The 15,978-nt window shown below is 47.2% G+C and overlaps 1 protein-coding gene across 3 annotated transcripts in view; it reads right to left on the bottom strand.

The window, feature by feature from the left end:
• Nucleotides 1-12,930, bottom strand: part of KIAA2013 (KIAA2013 ortholog) — a 28,122-nt gene extending 15,192 nt beyond the window's left edge. Inside the window, exons 1-2 of one of the 3 annotated variants that reach the window (XM_078642203.1) lie at nt 12,760-12,930; nt 11,169-12,262 (exon numbers count right to left, since the gene is read on the bottom strand). In XM_078642203.1, the coding sequence (XP_078498329.1) occupies nt 11,169-12,120 (952 nt within the window). In that variant the 5' untranslated portion in view covers nt 12,121-12,262; nt 12,760-12,930. Of the gene's footprint in view, nt 1-11,168; nt 12,263-12,553; nt 12,689-12,759 lie in introns of those variants that run through there. The other 2 variants (XM_078642202.1, XM_078642204.1) reach the window with 2 other exon arrangements.
• Nucleotides 12,931-15,978: the final 3,048 nt, after the last annotated feature.

Below are 15,978 nucleotides of genomic sequence, written 5' to 3'. Positions count from 1 at the left end.
GGAATGCAGTGATGTAGATTAGATTCCTGCACAGTAGAGTGCAGTGTACAGTAGCAAAGAGTGTAGTGGCTTAGAGTACAGTGGTGCAGAGTAGAGCTGCACAGTGGCATAGAGTGGACTGAGGCAGAGTGCAGTGGAGTAGAGTACAGTAGTGCAGAGTAGAGTGCAGTGGTGTTGAGTGCTGTAGAGAGCAGAGGCGTGGAGTACAGCGGTGCACAATAAGAGTGCAGTGACGTAGAGTGCAGTTGTGTAGAGAGCATTGGCTGAGTGCAGTGGCACAGAATGGAGTAGAGTGGCATAGAGTGCAGCAGCATACAGTAGATTGTTTCAGAGTAGAGTGATGAAGTGGCGTAGAGTGGAGTGCCGTGATGCTGGGTAGAGTGTAATAGCATTGAGAAGAGTGGAGTAAAGTAAAGTGGTATAGAGGGCAGTGTAGATTACAGTGGCATACAGTGCATTGGTGTAGAGTGCAGTGGTGTAAAGTTGAGTGTTTAAGTTAAATGCATTAGAATAGAACGTACTGAGAGTTCAGTGGTTTAGAGTGGAGCGGCGTGGAGTAGAGTGCAGTGGACCAGAGCACAGTAGCGTGGAGTGGTGTAAAGTGAAGTGGTGCAGAGTAGAGTGCAGTGGCATGGAGTGGTGTAGAGTGCAGTATGCGTGGTGTAGAGTGCAGTATGCATGGTGTAGTAGCGCACTGTCACTACAGAAAACACAATTTCAATCTAAATGACCATCACATTTTCACAGACATACAGTTTTACTAATAAAACTATACAGCGCACAAACAATAATGTGTGGAAATGGCATCCACTTCCCAACCGATAGGTAGGATTTAACCCTTTGTAATATTATTCCATCAGCTGTAAAGTTATACAAGATTCAAAGGGTTTCAGACAGCAAGATCTCCATTTGTGAATTCCTTGCATTCAGAAACCTAGCCCTCCTGAGCGTGTAAGCCAAACTTGCACACGAAGATGGCTATGAATTCGACCTACTGCCTTCAGCAGGACAGCCCCTATTGTGAGACTTCCCCTTTCTGATTAAGTGTCTAGAATCAGAGAAGAACTAGGCTTGTTCCAAGGTTTACACTTTTATATCCATGTTTTGACATCAAAAACTATATGTGGGCGGGGGGCGTGGCTTGGATGGCAGCGCAGGCGGTTGCCTAAGTTCGGAGCTCCGTCACCCTGGACAAAAAAACCAGCGATTTAAGCGGCGAAACCGGAACAAACTCCCGCACAAACGGCAGGAGGTGTGTATGAACACTTAATACAGCAGAAGAAGAGGAGAGCAGGTCTGGAGCACAGCGCCTAATGCAGGGGAAGCCTGAATCCTGAACCTTACAAGGCTGGAGTCGAGGGCGGCTGTCCAAGATGGCGGAGCCATAAACCAAACAACAGCGCCGCAGAAGCAGCGAATCCGACACTAAGCCTGTCGAGGCAGCGCTGTCACGGGAGAGCCGAACGCAAGGTGCAGGTCACAACCGACGGTGTCTGATCGAGGCAGGACCAGAACAGAAGACTAAAAGAGCGGTGGAAGTCGTGAGAGAGGCGGCCATCTTGAGTGCCCAACAACAACAACAACAACAGCTCCGAGAGCGCCACTCAAGAGGCACCGTGAACCGAAGTACCGGAGTACCGGAGAACCCAGCAAGTAAGCCGCAGCGACCTTCCCCCCCTGTAAGGGGTAATCGGCAGCACTAAGCGAAGCGGCAGCAACAGACAGCGCGAGCGGTCTCTAAGGGGAGCCGGCGGCCATCTTGGAAGGGGCATAATACGGAGACAGTCCCGGAGAGCAGCGCGCCTATGCGGAACGCGAGCAAAGCCGAATAGAAGGCAAACGGGAGAAGAAAGAAACAGACGCAGAGACAGAGCGGAATAATTACCCAACAGCAACCCACCACACTTAAACGAGGAGGGTAGGGTAAACGGCGGCCATCTTGAGAGGGGCAGGAGCGGACCGGCACCGAGGCAGAGAGGAACGCATGCAAAGTGCGAAGTGGGGCCAGAGAGAGGCCAAGGAAACAGGAGCAGTCACTGTACCAAGTAGCCATCAAGCACAACTAACCCTCTAACATCAAAAAGAAGGTACTCAAACGGCGGCCATTTTATGAGAGGAACCAAGGGGGTACCACCTCGAGTACAATAGAGCGGTGCAGAGCGCAAAGGGGCAGAGCGCAAAGGGGCAGAGAGCCTGGAGCCTGGAGCAACCCCAAGGAGCGCCTGGTTGAGGGCAGTGGTAACCTCTACAAGGCAGCCAAGGGAAGTGCGCACAGCAGCCGCAGACCCTCAGCCTACAGCTATCAAGGCACAAACAGACCACGGCGACAACCTTGAGGGTGGAGGCTCCACACGAGCAAGGAAGGCGTAGAAAGAGACACAACAGCCTGCAACCAGCTCGTAACAGCACCCACGGCCACCCAGTGCTAACGCAGCAACTCAGGACGGCCACCAAGACATACTGAAGCGAAGGAGGCGGAAGCAACTACGTGGAAGCAGCCCTGGCGGAAGGGCGAACTAGAACGAGGACAATAAAGTGGCCTAGCAGATTCTCCTTCGGGAACACAGCAAAGACAGAGGAAGCCAGGCCGCACGGCAAACCCAGCCCCAAACAGAAGATCCAACAAACAGACCAGCACAAAAAGGGGTGGACGCACGCACATCAAAGGGTAAAAGGCCTGGACGGAATGACTGCCAACGAAATCAAAAAGATCAAAACAAATCAAGAGTCACCAATCAAGCTGAAGACACTACAGAGCACGGAGACAGCGATGGATCTGCTCCTAAAGAAAATAACAGAAGCCAACGACTTGGCAAAGGCCACAAAAATCTCCATGGACAATGTGCAACTAGAGCTTACAGCAATACGTGCCGACCAGAGCAAAATAGCTGGCAGAGTAGGCGAAACAGAGAGAAGAATCAGCGACATGGAGGATAAATCGGAGACCATGGAAAAGGATGTTCGGTACATTTCAAAGGTATCCAGCGACCTACAAAGAACGCTAGCGGAACAAGAAGACAAAAACAGGAAAGGGAACATCAGACTCCTGGGCATACCGGAAGGAGAAGAGGAAGAAGCGGGCTCGTGCGCGGCACTACTCGAAGTATTAATACCAAAGCTGACCGGGCTAAACTTCGAAAGAACATTCGAAATAGATAAAGCTTACAGAGTGCCTGCCATAAGACAACCAAACATGAAGGGCCCGAGAACAATAATCTGCAAACCGCTGAGAGCCAACCACACCGAAACCATATTTGCCCTCGCACGTAAAGGCCAACCCCTCAACTGGAAGGGGAAAAAGATTGTCATCACACAGGACTTCTCCAAGAGCACAGTAGAGACAAGGAAGGCATTCCTAGCCCTAAGGGAAGCCATGAAAAGAGCCAGGATAACCTGCAGCTTCGTAGGACCAGCAAGAATGAGGATAACAGACAGCAAGGGTACACGAACTTTTGACGACCCGGCAGAACTACGCGAATACCTACGGAGACCAGACCAAGAGGAAATGGATCTGAGAAGTCCGGGAACGGCAAAAAGGAGAGCGTCCTCAGATGGCTCGGAGGCAGGCGACAATGGCACAGCAGAACGTGGCTAGAGTCACCGTCAAGAAACAGGGCTGATAAGACACTGACCAAATCAAACACGGCTACCTCAATCAAATAAACACACCTACCTCAAGATAAAGGACGACAGTACTAGCTAAGACAAAGGAGAGCAAGTCCAGGACTGGGCATGAGATCTAACATGGAACAACAACACACCCAGAACTTTTGAACTTTGAGCCAGACTGAGAACACGAATGCCAAGATATCCTTTGTCAGCGCTTGATAATGAAGGATGCGGGGGGGGATCCAACGTTCCGGGGGGGCGGAGGGCGGAGAACCGCTGCTGTCGCACGTTTACAGTACTTTGACAGGGGGGAGGGGGGTGGGGGGGCGGGGGGGAGGGGACGGCGGGGGGCGGAACAGGAAGCGCGGACAATCCTTGATTGGTGGGGCTATGTACTCTTTTCTTTTTTCCTACTTTCCCGTCACCTATTGACACACACTTCCCTATCCCAACCCAGACTCCGGGGGGGGCCCGAAGACAGGAGGTGGAAGTTGAGACCACACCAGAAGCAGAGATCACACACAGGTCACAACCCCGAGAGCAGCGATTCCATAGGGTCACCATGAATACCCACAACACCCAGGGCCTAGCTCAGATCACATCTGACATCAAGATTGTGTCTCTGAACGTCAAAGGCCTCAACCACCCCATCAAGAGACGGAAAACACTAGACTACCTGAACAGACTCAAAGCAGACGTATACGTGCTCCAAGAAACTAGGGTAACGACAGAAGACGCTAACAAACTTAAGGCAAACTGGATAAGCGAAATAGCTTGCTCACCAGCAATCAACAAGAAAGGAGGGGTGATAACCATCATAAGCAAGAAGGGGAAATTCAAGGCTATGGGCAGTACAGCAGACACGGAGGGCAGGAGACTAGTCACAAGCATCAAGAGAGGTGAGGAAGTAATGCACATAGCGAACATCTATGGGCCAAATGCCTCAAAAAAGAAGTTCTGGGAGGAGGTAGAGAGCGAGCTAAGCAGGCTACCACTGGGAGAACTGGTGATAATGGCAGGTGACATGAATGAGGCTATGGACAATGCCACAGACAGGCACCCACACAGAACAAGCCACGCCACACAAGAACAGAATACACTCAAAAACCTCTGCACCAAGCTTGAGCTAGCGGACCCATGGAGACTACAGCACCCCAGCTCCAGGGAGTACACATTCTACTCAACACCACACAATTCATACAGCAGAATAGACTACATCCTCATGTCAAGCTCACACACACACTTGATAGACAGAACGGAAATAGGATCGATAACAGTCTCAGACCACGCCCACATCTCCCTCTCCATTAGCGGGAAACACAACGAGCTACCATGCAGGGGGTGGCGTCTCAATAGCGACATACTTGAAGACCCTACCAACATCGGTGAGATTGAGGAGGCGATCAGAGAATATCTCCTATTCAATGATACAAAAGACACAGAGGAGGGGACGCTGTGGGACGCACTCAAAGCCACAATAAGGGGGAAGCTCATAAGCATTAAGGCAAGAATGAACAAAAAAAGAAGCAAACACATAAAGGAACTGGAAGAGCAGATAAAGGAGCTAGAGAACAACCACATCGCAAACATACTAGACAGGAACACACTCACGGCTCTAACGAAGAAGAAGTATGAACTCAACAGTCTGTTAAGCGAAAGAGCAACAACATGGATAAACAAATACAAATCCATAAACTTATGCTCAGCCAACAAAGCAGGGAAGGCGCTGGCAGGCTACCTAAAAGCCAAACAGAGGCAACACTCAGTCGCAGCGATCACAGACACAGACAAAATAACACACACAGGGAACAAACAAATCCTCGAGACATTCAGGAGTTTTACAAGGACCTCTACACAGCAGACACAGCACTAAAGGCAGACGGAGGGGTGAACCTTCTCGAGAAGCTTGACCTACCCAAACTAAGCCGCGAACAAAGTGAGGCGCTAGACCAGAGCATAACAAAAGAAGAGGTGGGGAGGGCCATAGACACACTTAAACCCAACAAAGCCCCCGGCCCGGACGGATTTACAGTGACCTTCTACAAAAAGTTCCAAATGCAGCTTAATGATATATTAGTGAGAGTATTCCGAGGGTGCGCCGAGAAAGGAAGGATGACAGACTCAATGGCAGAGGCAAACATCATTGTCATCCCCAAAGAAGGAAAGGACCCACAATTCCCACAAAACTACAGGCCGATATCCCTAATAAACGTTGACTGTAAAATATACGCGAAAGTCATGGCAGCCAGAATAAACGCATACCTACCCACCCTCATAGACAAAACACAAGTGGGATACCTGAGGAATAGGCTCTCACAAGACAACACTAGACTGCTCTGCCACCTAATAAACCACACTGCAAATAGTACAGAGAAGGCAGTGATGATTGCACTAGACGCAGAAAAAGCCTTCGACAGAGTCTCATGGCCATTCCTAAATGAATGCATGCGCAAATTCGGGTTTGGAGACAAATATAGGGGAATGATATTGTCCTTATACAAAACCCCCCGAGCTTGCGTGGTGGTGAACGCAGCTGCATCAGAATCATTCACCCTAAGTAGAGGGACAAGGCAAGGCTGCCCCCTGTCGCCAGGACTATTCCTTCTGGCAATTGAACCCCTTCTCCACATGATCAGAACGAACACGAAGATCACAGGTGTGGAAGTGGAGGGTCATGCCTTCAAACTCGCAGCCTATGCGGACGACATACGCATCACCACAAACAACCCGCGGGAATCAATCGGGGCACTGGTACAAACAATAGAGGAATATGCAAACGTCTCAGGGTATAAACTCAACAAAGACAAGTCAGAATGCAAACCCATGAATTGCCACACCACCAGAGCAGTACTAGGCAATTCAGGCCTGGCGTGGCAAACGAAGCCCCTAAAATATCTGGGACTCCTCTTTGGGAAAGACCTCAGATCGACACTAGAGCATAACGAGGTAGCAATGCTGAAAAAGATCAAAATGAAGCTAGACACTTGGGGACCCAAATTCGTAAGCTGGTGGGGGAGAGTAGAGACAGTTAAGATGATGATCACCCCAATGCTCAACTACCCACTGTCCATGCTACCGCTATCACTAACGACAGACTTCCACAAACAAATTGACAAAGCCATTAACCTGTTCCTATGGGGGGGTAAAAAACCTAGAATAAGTCTAGCAAAACTCAGGCTGAAAAAAGAACAAGGGGGGTTGAACCTCACAAACTACAAGGTCTTCCAGTCAGCATGTCTGGCCAAACAAGGGCTACACTGGTTAGCGCCAACACCAGATTACGTGCCAGTATGGCTCGAGCTAGAGAGGAGCATTCTAGGTGGAGCTGACCCAATAATGGCCCTCACGGCAAACAAACACCCAGAAGCCAAAAACTCAATAATACGGAACACAAAAATAGCCCTACTAAGATTAGATAAAGAGCTAGAAGTAAGCATCAGGAACACCAAATGGGAGTCATTATGGTACAACTCCAAAATCACATACAAAGGGAAAACGCTAGGCAGCAAAGAATGGCTAAGCAGAGGCATAACCACACCGGCACAACTAGAGACAGGGAACAACCCACTCACCTACAAGATGATCCAACACACAACGGGGTTACCAGACAAGGAATTCTACGAGTTCCTAAGAATCAAAGCAGCCATCACCAAAGCAAACCTTTCCAAACACAAACCAACCATCATACAATACGCACAGAACCTCAACGCAACAGGCCACCAAACAGCGCAGATCTACAAAATAATCACACCACGCACCACCACCCTCAATGACAAAACGATAGCGTTCTGGGAGGGAACCATCCGCAGACCACTGAGTGAAGAAGAGAAGGCCAAATTATGGACATCAGCGTCCAAAAACAAGATCACACCACAGCTAGCACAAACAAAATTCTGGATACTACACAGACTACACTGGACACCGGCGAAACTAGAGAGAGTGGGGGCCACCGACAACAGCGAGTGCTGGAACTGCCACACAGCAAGGGGAGACCTGGCCCACATGCTATACGAATGCCCCAAAGTCAAAGCGTTCTGGGAAAAGGTATACGACCTAATTGACTCGATCACAGGCTGCCAGCTACAAAGAGGGCTTGCAGGGATAGTCACCGGCTTCCTAGAGCCACAACTCCAATCCAAAGAAATGCGAGACTTGGTAGACATGCTCCTAGCGGCAGCGGTTAAAAATATTCTGGGGTACTGGAAGAACGCCAGCAAAGCCACCTTCAAGCGCTGGTTCAACTGGGTAACATTCCTCCGAGCAGCAGACAACATCACTGCCAAACACAAGGCGGCGAACCACACAGCCAAAGAGAACATGTGGGCAGCCCTTGACGAATACATAAAACGATAGAGCCCCCCCCCCCCCTCTCCTCTCTCTTTTCCTCTCTCTTCTTTCTCTCTCTCGTGCTCTGGCCACCACCGAGCACTAATGTATATGTTGTACAGTGCTTCTCGTGCTTATCTAACTAGCACTCTAGAATATCATGGCGTTCCTAGTTCTGGAGTCTCCATCCGCCCTGTTGGCAGTTGGAGCTCTGGTCAGAGAGGGGATGGTCCTGCTGACTCTGTGCTGCAATAAAGCTTATCTCAACAAGTACTTTGTCTCCAGATATCGTGTCAACTTACTACATTTGGCGACTTGGACGGTGAATCACATCTAGCCACAACTTCAACTCCATAATTTGCAGCGGAGAAGGTACAGAGCAGTAAGAGTTCCATCAGCCCTGAACCCTGTGCATTTGACGAGGCGGAGCGGAGCTGTCATTCGACGCATCGTTGTTACACAGGAAGAGTGGTCGTCTTCCAGGATTTCGTCGGGTGTTGTCGTCGAAGTGTAACTTTGGTCAGAGAGTCGAAGGCCTTGGGGAAATGAAACAGTAACCGCGACGGATTCAACATTCCAGAGGTACCGTAGCAACCATGGTCTGGCGTCAGCAGCCTGGCAACCACTGAAACACGCCACAGCTACGAGACGCGCAGTTACTGCCCTCACGAGTGTACGTCAGCTGTTGTTCTGATGAGTGTACGTCCAAGTACGTCAGCGTACGTCTGTACGCGCTGACATAGGACGTGAACGGCCATTTAAAAAAAAAAAAAAAAAAAAGTAAACAAAGACAGTTGCGTAGGAGACGCGACTCAACGATACAATACCGACTGTTTATACACGCATGAGTCATTTGAAGCCAATTATTCGGTCATAGAGCGAGAGGCTCTTGCAGCTGTTTGGGGCACGAGTTATTTTAGAACGTATTTATGGGGATACAAATTTGTTCTGCGCACGGACCATAAACCACTGGTCAATGTGTTAGCCCCGGGGGGTGCTGGGAAGGGGTCTCCCAGGTTAGCGAGGCTGGCTTCTCGCTTACAAGATTACCAGTACGAGATTGAATTTGTTCATGGCTGGAAAAACATCCAGGCGGATTGTTTATCCAGACTTCCTGCATGCTCTGGAGACTGTAGTGGAAGTGTCTAAGATGATTCTGCTGTAGCCGCAGTGGTGGAGGATGTGCTATTTTTAGGAGGTGGCTCTTTCACTCGTGATGATTGGGTGAGAGGAATAGAGGAGGATCGTGTTTTACAATCTGTCATTGACCTTGTTTCTAAGGGATCCAGAAGGGAAAGCACTGTTATGCCTGAGGTTAGGCCATTTTTGAGGATTGTGGATGAACTTTCCCTAGAAGGAGAGAATGTATTGATGCGAGGGGATCGTTTCATACCTCCCAGTTCTTTGCGGAGTAGGATTCTCAGTTTGGCTCATGAGGGCCATTTGGGTCAAACCCTCACTCAGCGTCGTGTCAAGGAGAATTTTTGGTGGCCGTCGGTAGATAATGATGCTGTTGATTGTGTAGTGAAGTGTGACTATTGCAAGGAGGGGGAGAAGCGGTTAAAAGTTGTGGGATCACGCTCACCTCAAAAAATTGGGTTTGAGAGTTTACCTTGGCACAGCATCTGCCTGGATTTCATAGGTCCAATGAGCGAATTACCCATGAATCAACGGTATGCTATAGTGGTGATTGATTGTTTCTCTAAATGGCTTTGTGTGCAATTTGTGAAGGAGATTGACACTGAGACAACCATTGCCTTTCTGAAGGGCGTGTTTTTAAATGAAGGTTATCCATCTGTTCTTATCTCTGATAACGGTACTCAGTTGACATCCCTGAAGATGGTTTCGTTTATGCGTGAGTGTGGCATCAGACATCAGAGGACTAGTTTGTACAACCCACAAGGAAATGGTCTCTGCGAGAGAGTGAATCGTCTGGTGAAGGGAGTGATTCAAATGTTTGTGCAAAGTGGGTGTTTTTCGTATGAGCGGGTGCAAGAGCTGGTGTGGGCCTATCGTTCGACGCCTCATAGAACTGGTGAGAAATCTCCGTTTGAATTGATGCGTGGTCGCACACCAGTTTCAAAATTGACTCCTGCATGGTTGAGAAGTGAGGGTGGTGAGGCCTTAACCCCTACTGATAATTCCCTTCCCATTACGGTGGGTGATCTGGTCAAGGTTAAACCAGGACGGTTTTCAAAGGGTCTTAGCAAGTATAGGGGTCCTTTTAAAGTCAAAAGAGCTTTTCCACATTTTGTTGTTTTGGATAACGGGGAAACTTGGAATTATAGGAGGGTGGCTTTGTTCCAGAGAAAGGGGAGTGATTCTTCTGTTGCTTCGGAGGGTGGAGATTCTGGGAACTGTAATGGCTACTTGTTAGCTCCTGATGGTGGGCTAGCGGCCCATTCGGTCTCCATTGGAGGGGAGGAGATGGGTAGTGGTGATGCTCCGTCATCCACGTCAGTACATGGTGGTGTCATAAGTGACTCAGTTTCTGCTTCTTTTTCACAGTCACTCCCTAGAGAGAGCACGATAAGGAGTTCTCGCTCTCGACGCCCACCTACTTATCTTGGTGATTATATACGCTGATGTAATACTATGTTCCCACAGTGATTGTTTGTTTTGTTTCCTTTCATTTGTTAAGGGGGGTAGATATGTTGTACAGTGCTTCTCGTGCTTATCTAACTAGCACTCTAGAATATCATGGCGTTCCTAGTTCTGGAGTCTCCATCCGCCCTGTTGGCAGTTGGAGCTCTGGTCAGAGAGGGGATGGTCCTGCTGACTCTGTGCTGCAATAAAGCTTATCTCAACAAGTACTTTGTCTCCAGATATCGTGTCAACTTACTACAGTATACCATGTATATGCGAAACTTACCCTATTCAATTCAATAAAAAAAAAAAATATATATATATATGTGGGCAAACAAATGAATCTAGACAAAGGCTCTCATCAAAAAGGCATAGCTCTAACACTAGTCAAGCTTGAGTTGACTACTGCTAGTGTGATAATGTTCCGAAAACGCAACAAAATGGCTCCTTGACTATTTCCTCAGGGCATCCCTGTTATGTTATCTGCTTACAAAGTTACTTCTTAGTTGCCTCACAAGCTACAAAATAAAGCTATGGCAAATACGTGTTTTTACAGGAGGCATTTATAATCTACATATAGTTTGTAGCTTTCCAAATGTTAAAAAGGGTTTCTGGAAAAAGTGGAAAAGTTAAAGTATCATAAATACCTGAGATAAACAGGTCTGACCACGTTTGCTGATGTTCGTGTAACAAATCTTCAACCCCCATCCGCATCACTTCAGCCATTTCTTTCTTTGCAGAGTCTTTAAGTTTACTTAGTACATCCTCCAACTTAATAGACTCCATTGGCGGTGAAGTATATACTACAGACAGTGCAGTTTCAATGTACTCTGACTTGGGGCTCACTTGAATTCTATTCACCAACTTCTTCGTGGCAACCACCACAAGCACAACTTTTCCTCCTTCCACCTGGACTCGTCCTGTGGACAGCAGAAACTGCCTGTCCTCTGCCTTTTCCGTACTGGTGGAGAATTTGGCTCCTGATGGAGGTGTTTGAGGGCTGATTTCAAAGGTGGCAACTCTATCACTTGGGTTGAAGATGCGAATTCTCTGCAGGTACAGGTGAGGACGGCTGCGATGGGCACAAATGTCTTCACGGACAGTCACACATTCATGAGAAGAATGCGATGCTGCCCCCTGAATGCAGCGCATTTTCCTAACTAGGCCATCTCGAAAAAAGATTGCAGTAGACTGGGCTTCAGAGACAGAGGCCGTTGGTTGTAGGTGAACCAGGGGTGGATAGTCCGTCACGCGAGCAGACAGGGATGAAGGGAGCAGCCAGAGCCGATTTGATGCGGTATCAATGAGAATATTTCCATTCCCCACCACCATGGGCTTCTGCCTTTGCCCGTCGTCTACTAGCTGAACCACAGCTGCATCCCCTCTGTCTGACAGCGCCCTCCATTGCTTAGACTCAGTCTGCAGACAAGTCCCAGTTACACCACGAGGTTGCCCATTATGCCACAGGGAGGGGACAAATGCGCCCGAGCTTAAATACCAATAAAGGATCAGCAAGAAGCCCAGCAAGGCCAGGAGCCTCCGGGCCCAACTGCTGGACAGTAGCCCGGGAAAACTCTTCAGCCTCTGCTGCACCCACATCTGGGACGCGTGCGAGTCTCGCTGGCCTCCTCCGAGGACCTCCAAGAAGGGCTGAAGGTATTCAACTACGCCCGCGTGTTTCTCGTTGCATCAGGGACATTTCTCTCTTTGCCACGAAGTCCACATGTTCCCGGCGCTGGTCCTGTAAGGAGAGGAGTCAATGAAAGACCATCCCAGATCAGTCTACCACTCAGACACAACACTCCCACTGAACCCTTAACTACCCGTTCAGACCTTCTCCCTCATTTATGACCCCACATCACATAATTGATATTCACCTCACGCACTTCCGTACCCTTCTGCTTACCCCCACCCCTCGAATCGCCACTCTTCCAACCATAGCCACTAAGAAGCGAGGTCGTGCACTACCACACGTTGGTCGATTTTGCTCACTGTCCCAATTACTCTACCCATATTGCATTACACTTCTTACCTTACAAGCTTCTCGCCCCCTTGATGGCCCATCCTGTCACCCCAGCTTTCGCTTTCCTCGACCTCGCAGATAATTTTCTCTGTCTCTGCTACAGCTGTCCCCCCGTCCTTGCGTGTCGTCCCTACCCCTTTCCTCCAGGTTCCGACCTTGTTCCTAGCCACCCCGCCCCCTTCTTACTTTTCGTGCACCTCATAACCTTTACCTACCTGTACCTAATATTGCCGACTTATCCGCGACTGACACTTACCGTTCGGAAATTCAGCCTAATGCCTGTTATTGATCTTTTGATGGACAGAATTTGTGATAATTCCAGTACTTCCGGGTCGCATGACAGCTGAGCATACTCTGTGAAACGTCAGGGAGTGGGCGGGACTGGTAATGTGTAACATGAGCTAGGATTGGAACATTGCCGGCCAGTCCTAACACACCGCACAAAACTCCGACGGGATCATTGGCTATGAATCCTGCACGTGTCTCCGCGGTGTATAAATATTGACCGAGAAGTTGTGAAGTAATTGGTGGGCGGTACGTAGTGCAGGGTGGGGTGGCTATCTATGACTGATGCCGAAAAACGGGTCAGTCGCTGGTGAGTGTTTTTGTGCCGCTGGAGCTAGACTGCACTTGTCCCGATCTACATGGAATGGAGTAGGTGACTTTGTTTGTGACATACTTCGGTTCTATTGTCTTAGCATTATTAACGCAGTATTTTATGTAGTCCAAACTCGATCCGAAGGTATGAGAGCGCTTTATATAAGCACCAGTTACATTACACATTCATTTTTTGTGAGGCATGGGGAGACTACGTGATTTGCCCAGAATCACAGGATGTTGCGCCAACATTGAGACTCGAAACTGGTTCCACAGCTCCAAAGGCGGCAGCATTCTGTTGGGAGTCCTGGACGACAGTTTGTTGTGGGAGAGCAACTAGTCGGACCTGTTTCCTGTGTATCCTAAGCTTGTTCATTAAAGAAGCTTTTACAATATTCCTGCTGCCTGTCTAATGCTTGTGTGCACTCGGGAGAGGCATACTACAAGTTGACAACTAGCTTGTTTTGGTTTGGACAGCTTTTTGACTGCAACTGTTTTTTGTTTTTTAAATCTGTTTTTATTGATTTTACACAACAATGAGCTTAGGCATCATAACGTGATGCAGTATCATAGTTTTACATGGCAAAATGACATACATTTGCAATCAGTACAGAAAAATACACAGTGACCGTGCTTAAGCATTATGAGAATCCTCGCAAAGACATTGTTTAGTAATCCGACATCTATAATTGAATCTCCGATTGCAAACCAGTACGGATAATTTCCAGCTTTTGTTCCCATACCAGGAGTCTAATAAAACATACCATGAATAATCAAATCTATCAGTGCCCAGCACGTTGACAACTCAACTGTTGAATTGATGAAACATACATCAATTAATTAGAAAGTGGATTTAATGTAATAGCAGAGCAGGTACACAGCCAGACAGGTTAGCAGTCAGGAGTAACTGAACACATTGGAATACAACTAGTAGGAACACTCGGAATAGAATATGGAATGAACAGTGTTAAAGCGATACACATGTATTACACAACATAACACATCCCCCTTTGAACATAATATAAATTAAACTTATAACTTGTGCCCGACACCACCCCCCATTTTTACAAAAATTAATTTGGAATTGAAAAAATTATAAAAAGCAAAAGTGTAACAATGTTCCTAAAAAAATTACAAAGGAACATTTTCAGAAATGTAATCAGCTAACCAAACAGGAGGCCTTTTTTCACGCCTAGGGTTTCTAAAAACATTTACCACTTCATCACATACCGAACTAGAAGAAGTAGAAGTGCTTAATTCTGATGAAATCTGGTCAGGAACATCTGAAACAGGACAACTGGAAGTATTAGACATCGCAAAAGTATCAGGTGACTTAGCACTAAACAAATCCTCTAAATCAAACAAATCAGATGACTTCTGTGATGAAACCTGACAAGAAGAATTAACTTGAGGAGGAGGACTTTTGGCAATCCTTTTGAGGTTCCAAACTCGTCCATCAGATAGACGAACGGAATTGTTTAAAATTTCTACAATTTGCATAGGTTCATAAAAACCACTTTCCTCCTTGGAAGATTTACAAGGTTTCTTGACTCTTACCCACTGACCAACAACCAAATCAATATCCTTCACCTTATGCTTTGTATCATATAACATTTTGCTTTTAAGATGTGAAGCTTGGCTCCTTTCTTTTACAACATCTTCAGACCAATTCACTACATTAGACTTAAACAACCACCCTGGAGTAAACTTAGTACGTGGATTCCTGCCACGCATAAGTACAAAAGGAGGAAAACCTATAGCTTCACACATTGAGGTTCTGTAAGACCAAACCATCTTCAAAACTTGAACTTCCCACTCCTTATTCTTCCCAGACATTTGAATAGTACTTTTTATAACACGGTTAAAGCGCTCAACCATTCCATTACTGTTTGGGTTGTATAGAGCCGTGGTCTTGTGCTTGATACCTAATCTATTGAAATACTCTTTTGCTTTATTAGAGGTAAATTGGACACCATTGTCACTTAGTAAAACTGAAGGAATACCTTCCAAAGTGAAAGATTTATCCAAAAAATTTTAAACGGTCTCAGTATCAGCTTTGCTTACAATTTTTACAAAAGGCCACCTTGAAAACAAATCCATTAAGACCAAAATATATTTTTGTTCACAGCCAATGGGACCCATGATATCAATAGCTAAATGTTCCCAAGGAGAAGTAGGTGCAGTCATGTTGCCCATAGGAGGTTTACACACAACTAATGATTTATTTGTCAGCTGTTTGACAAGATTTGCAGCTCCTTACAAATTTATCAATTTCTGCATCCATACCGGGCCACCAAAATGAGGTTTTAACTGTGCGTTTAGAACAGACAATGCCAAAATGCCCCTCATGGCATAAAGCTATGATGGACGACCGCAAAGTCTTTGGTGGTATGACTCTCTCTCCAAACCAGATGTTGCCATCTTGAACACTTAAATCTAATCTAACCTCCCAAAAAGGCTTCAAGGGATGTTTGCCATCAACTTTCTTCGGCCAGGACCCAGCTAGATGGGATTTCACTAAAGATAACTCTTCATCTTTCAAGTATTCATCAACCCATTTCTCCTTCAATATGCCTGCGCCTTCCATATCTTGTACATAGGCTACCTGGAAAGAATTCCACAATTCATCCTCACATTCATCAAGTTGCTTAGGCATTCTAGAAAGGAAATCAGCAATACAATTTTCTTTGCCAGGCACATATTCCATTTTATAACAATAATCTTGCAGCTTGATAGCAAGTCTGGCAACTCTCGCTGAGGTGTTAACAGTACCTTCAGTAGTTAGGACTCTGAGTAATGGCTTGTGATCACAGCGCAAAATAAACTTAGTACCCCAT

Source organism: Lissotriton helveticus, chromosome 5_1 (genome assembly GCF_964261635.1).
Source record: "Lissotriton helveticus chromosome 5_1, aLisHel1.1, whole genome shotgun sequence".
NCBI lineage: Eukaryota > Metazoa > Chordata > Amphibia > Caudata > Salamandridae > Lissotriton > Lissotriton helveticus.
The sequence above is the reverse complement of the archived record's forward strand: the minus strand, read 5'-3'. Positions and strand labels throughout refer to the sequence as shown.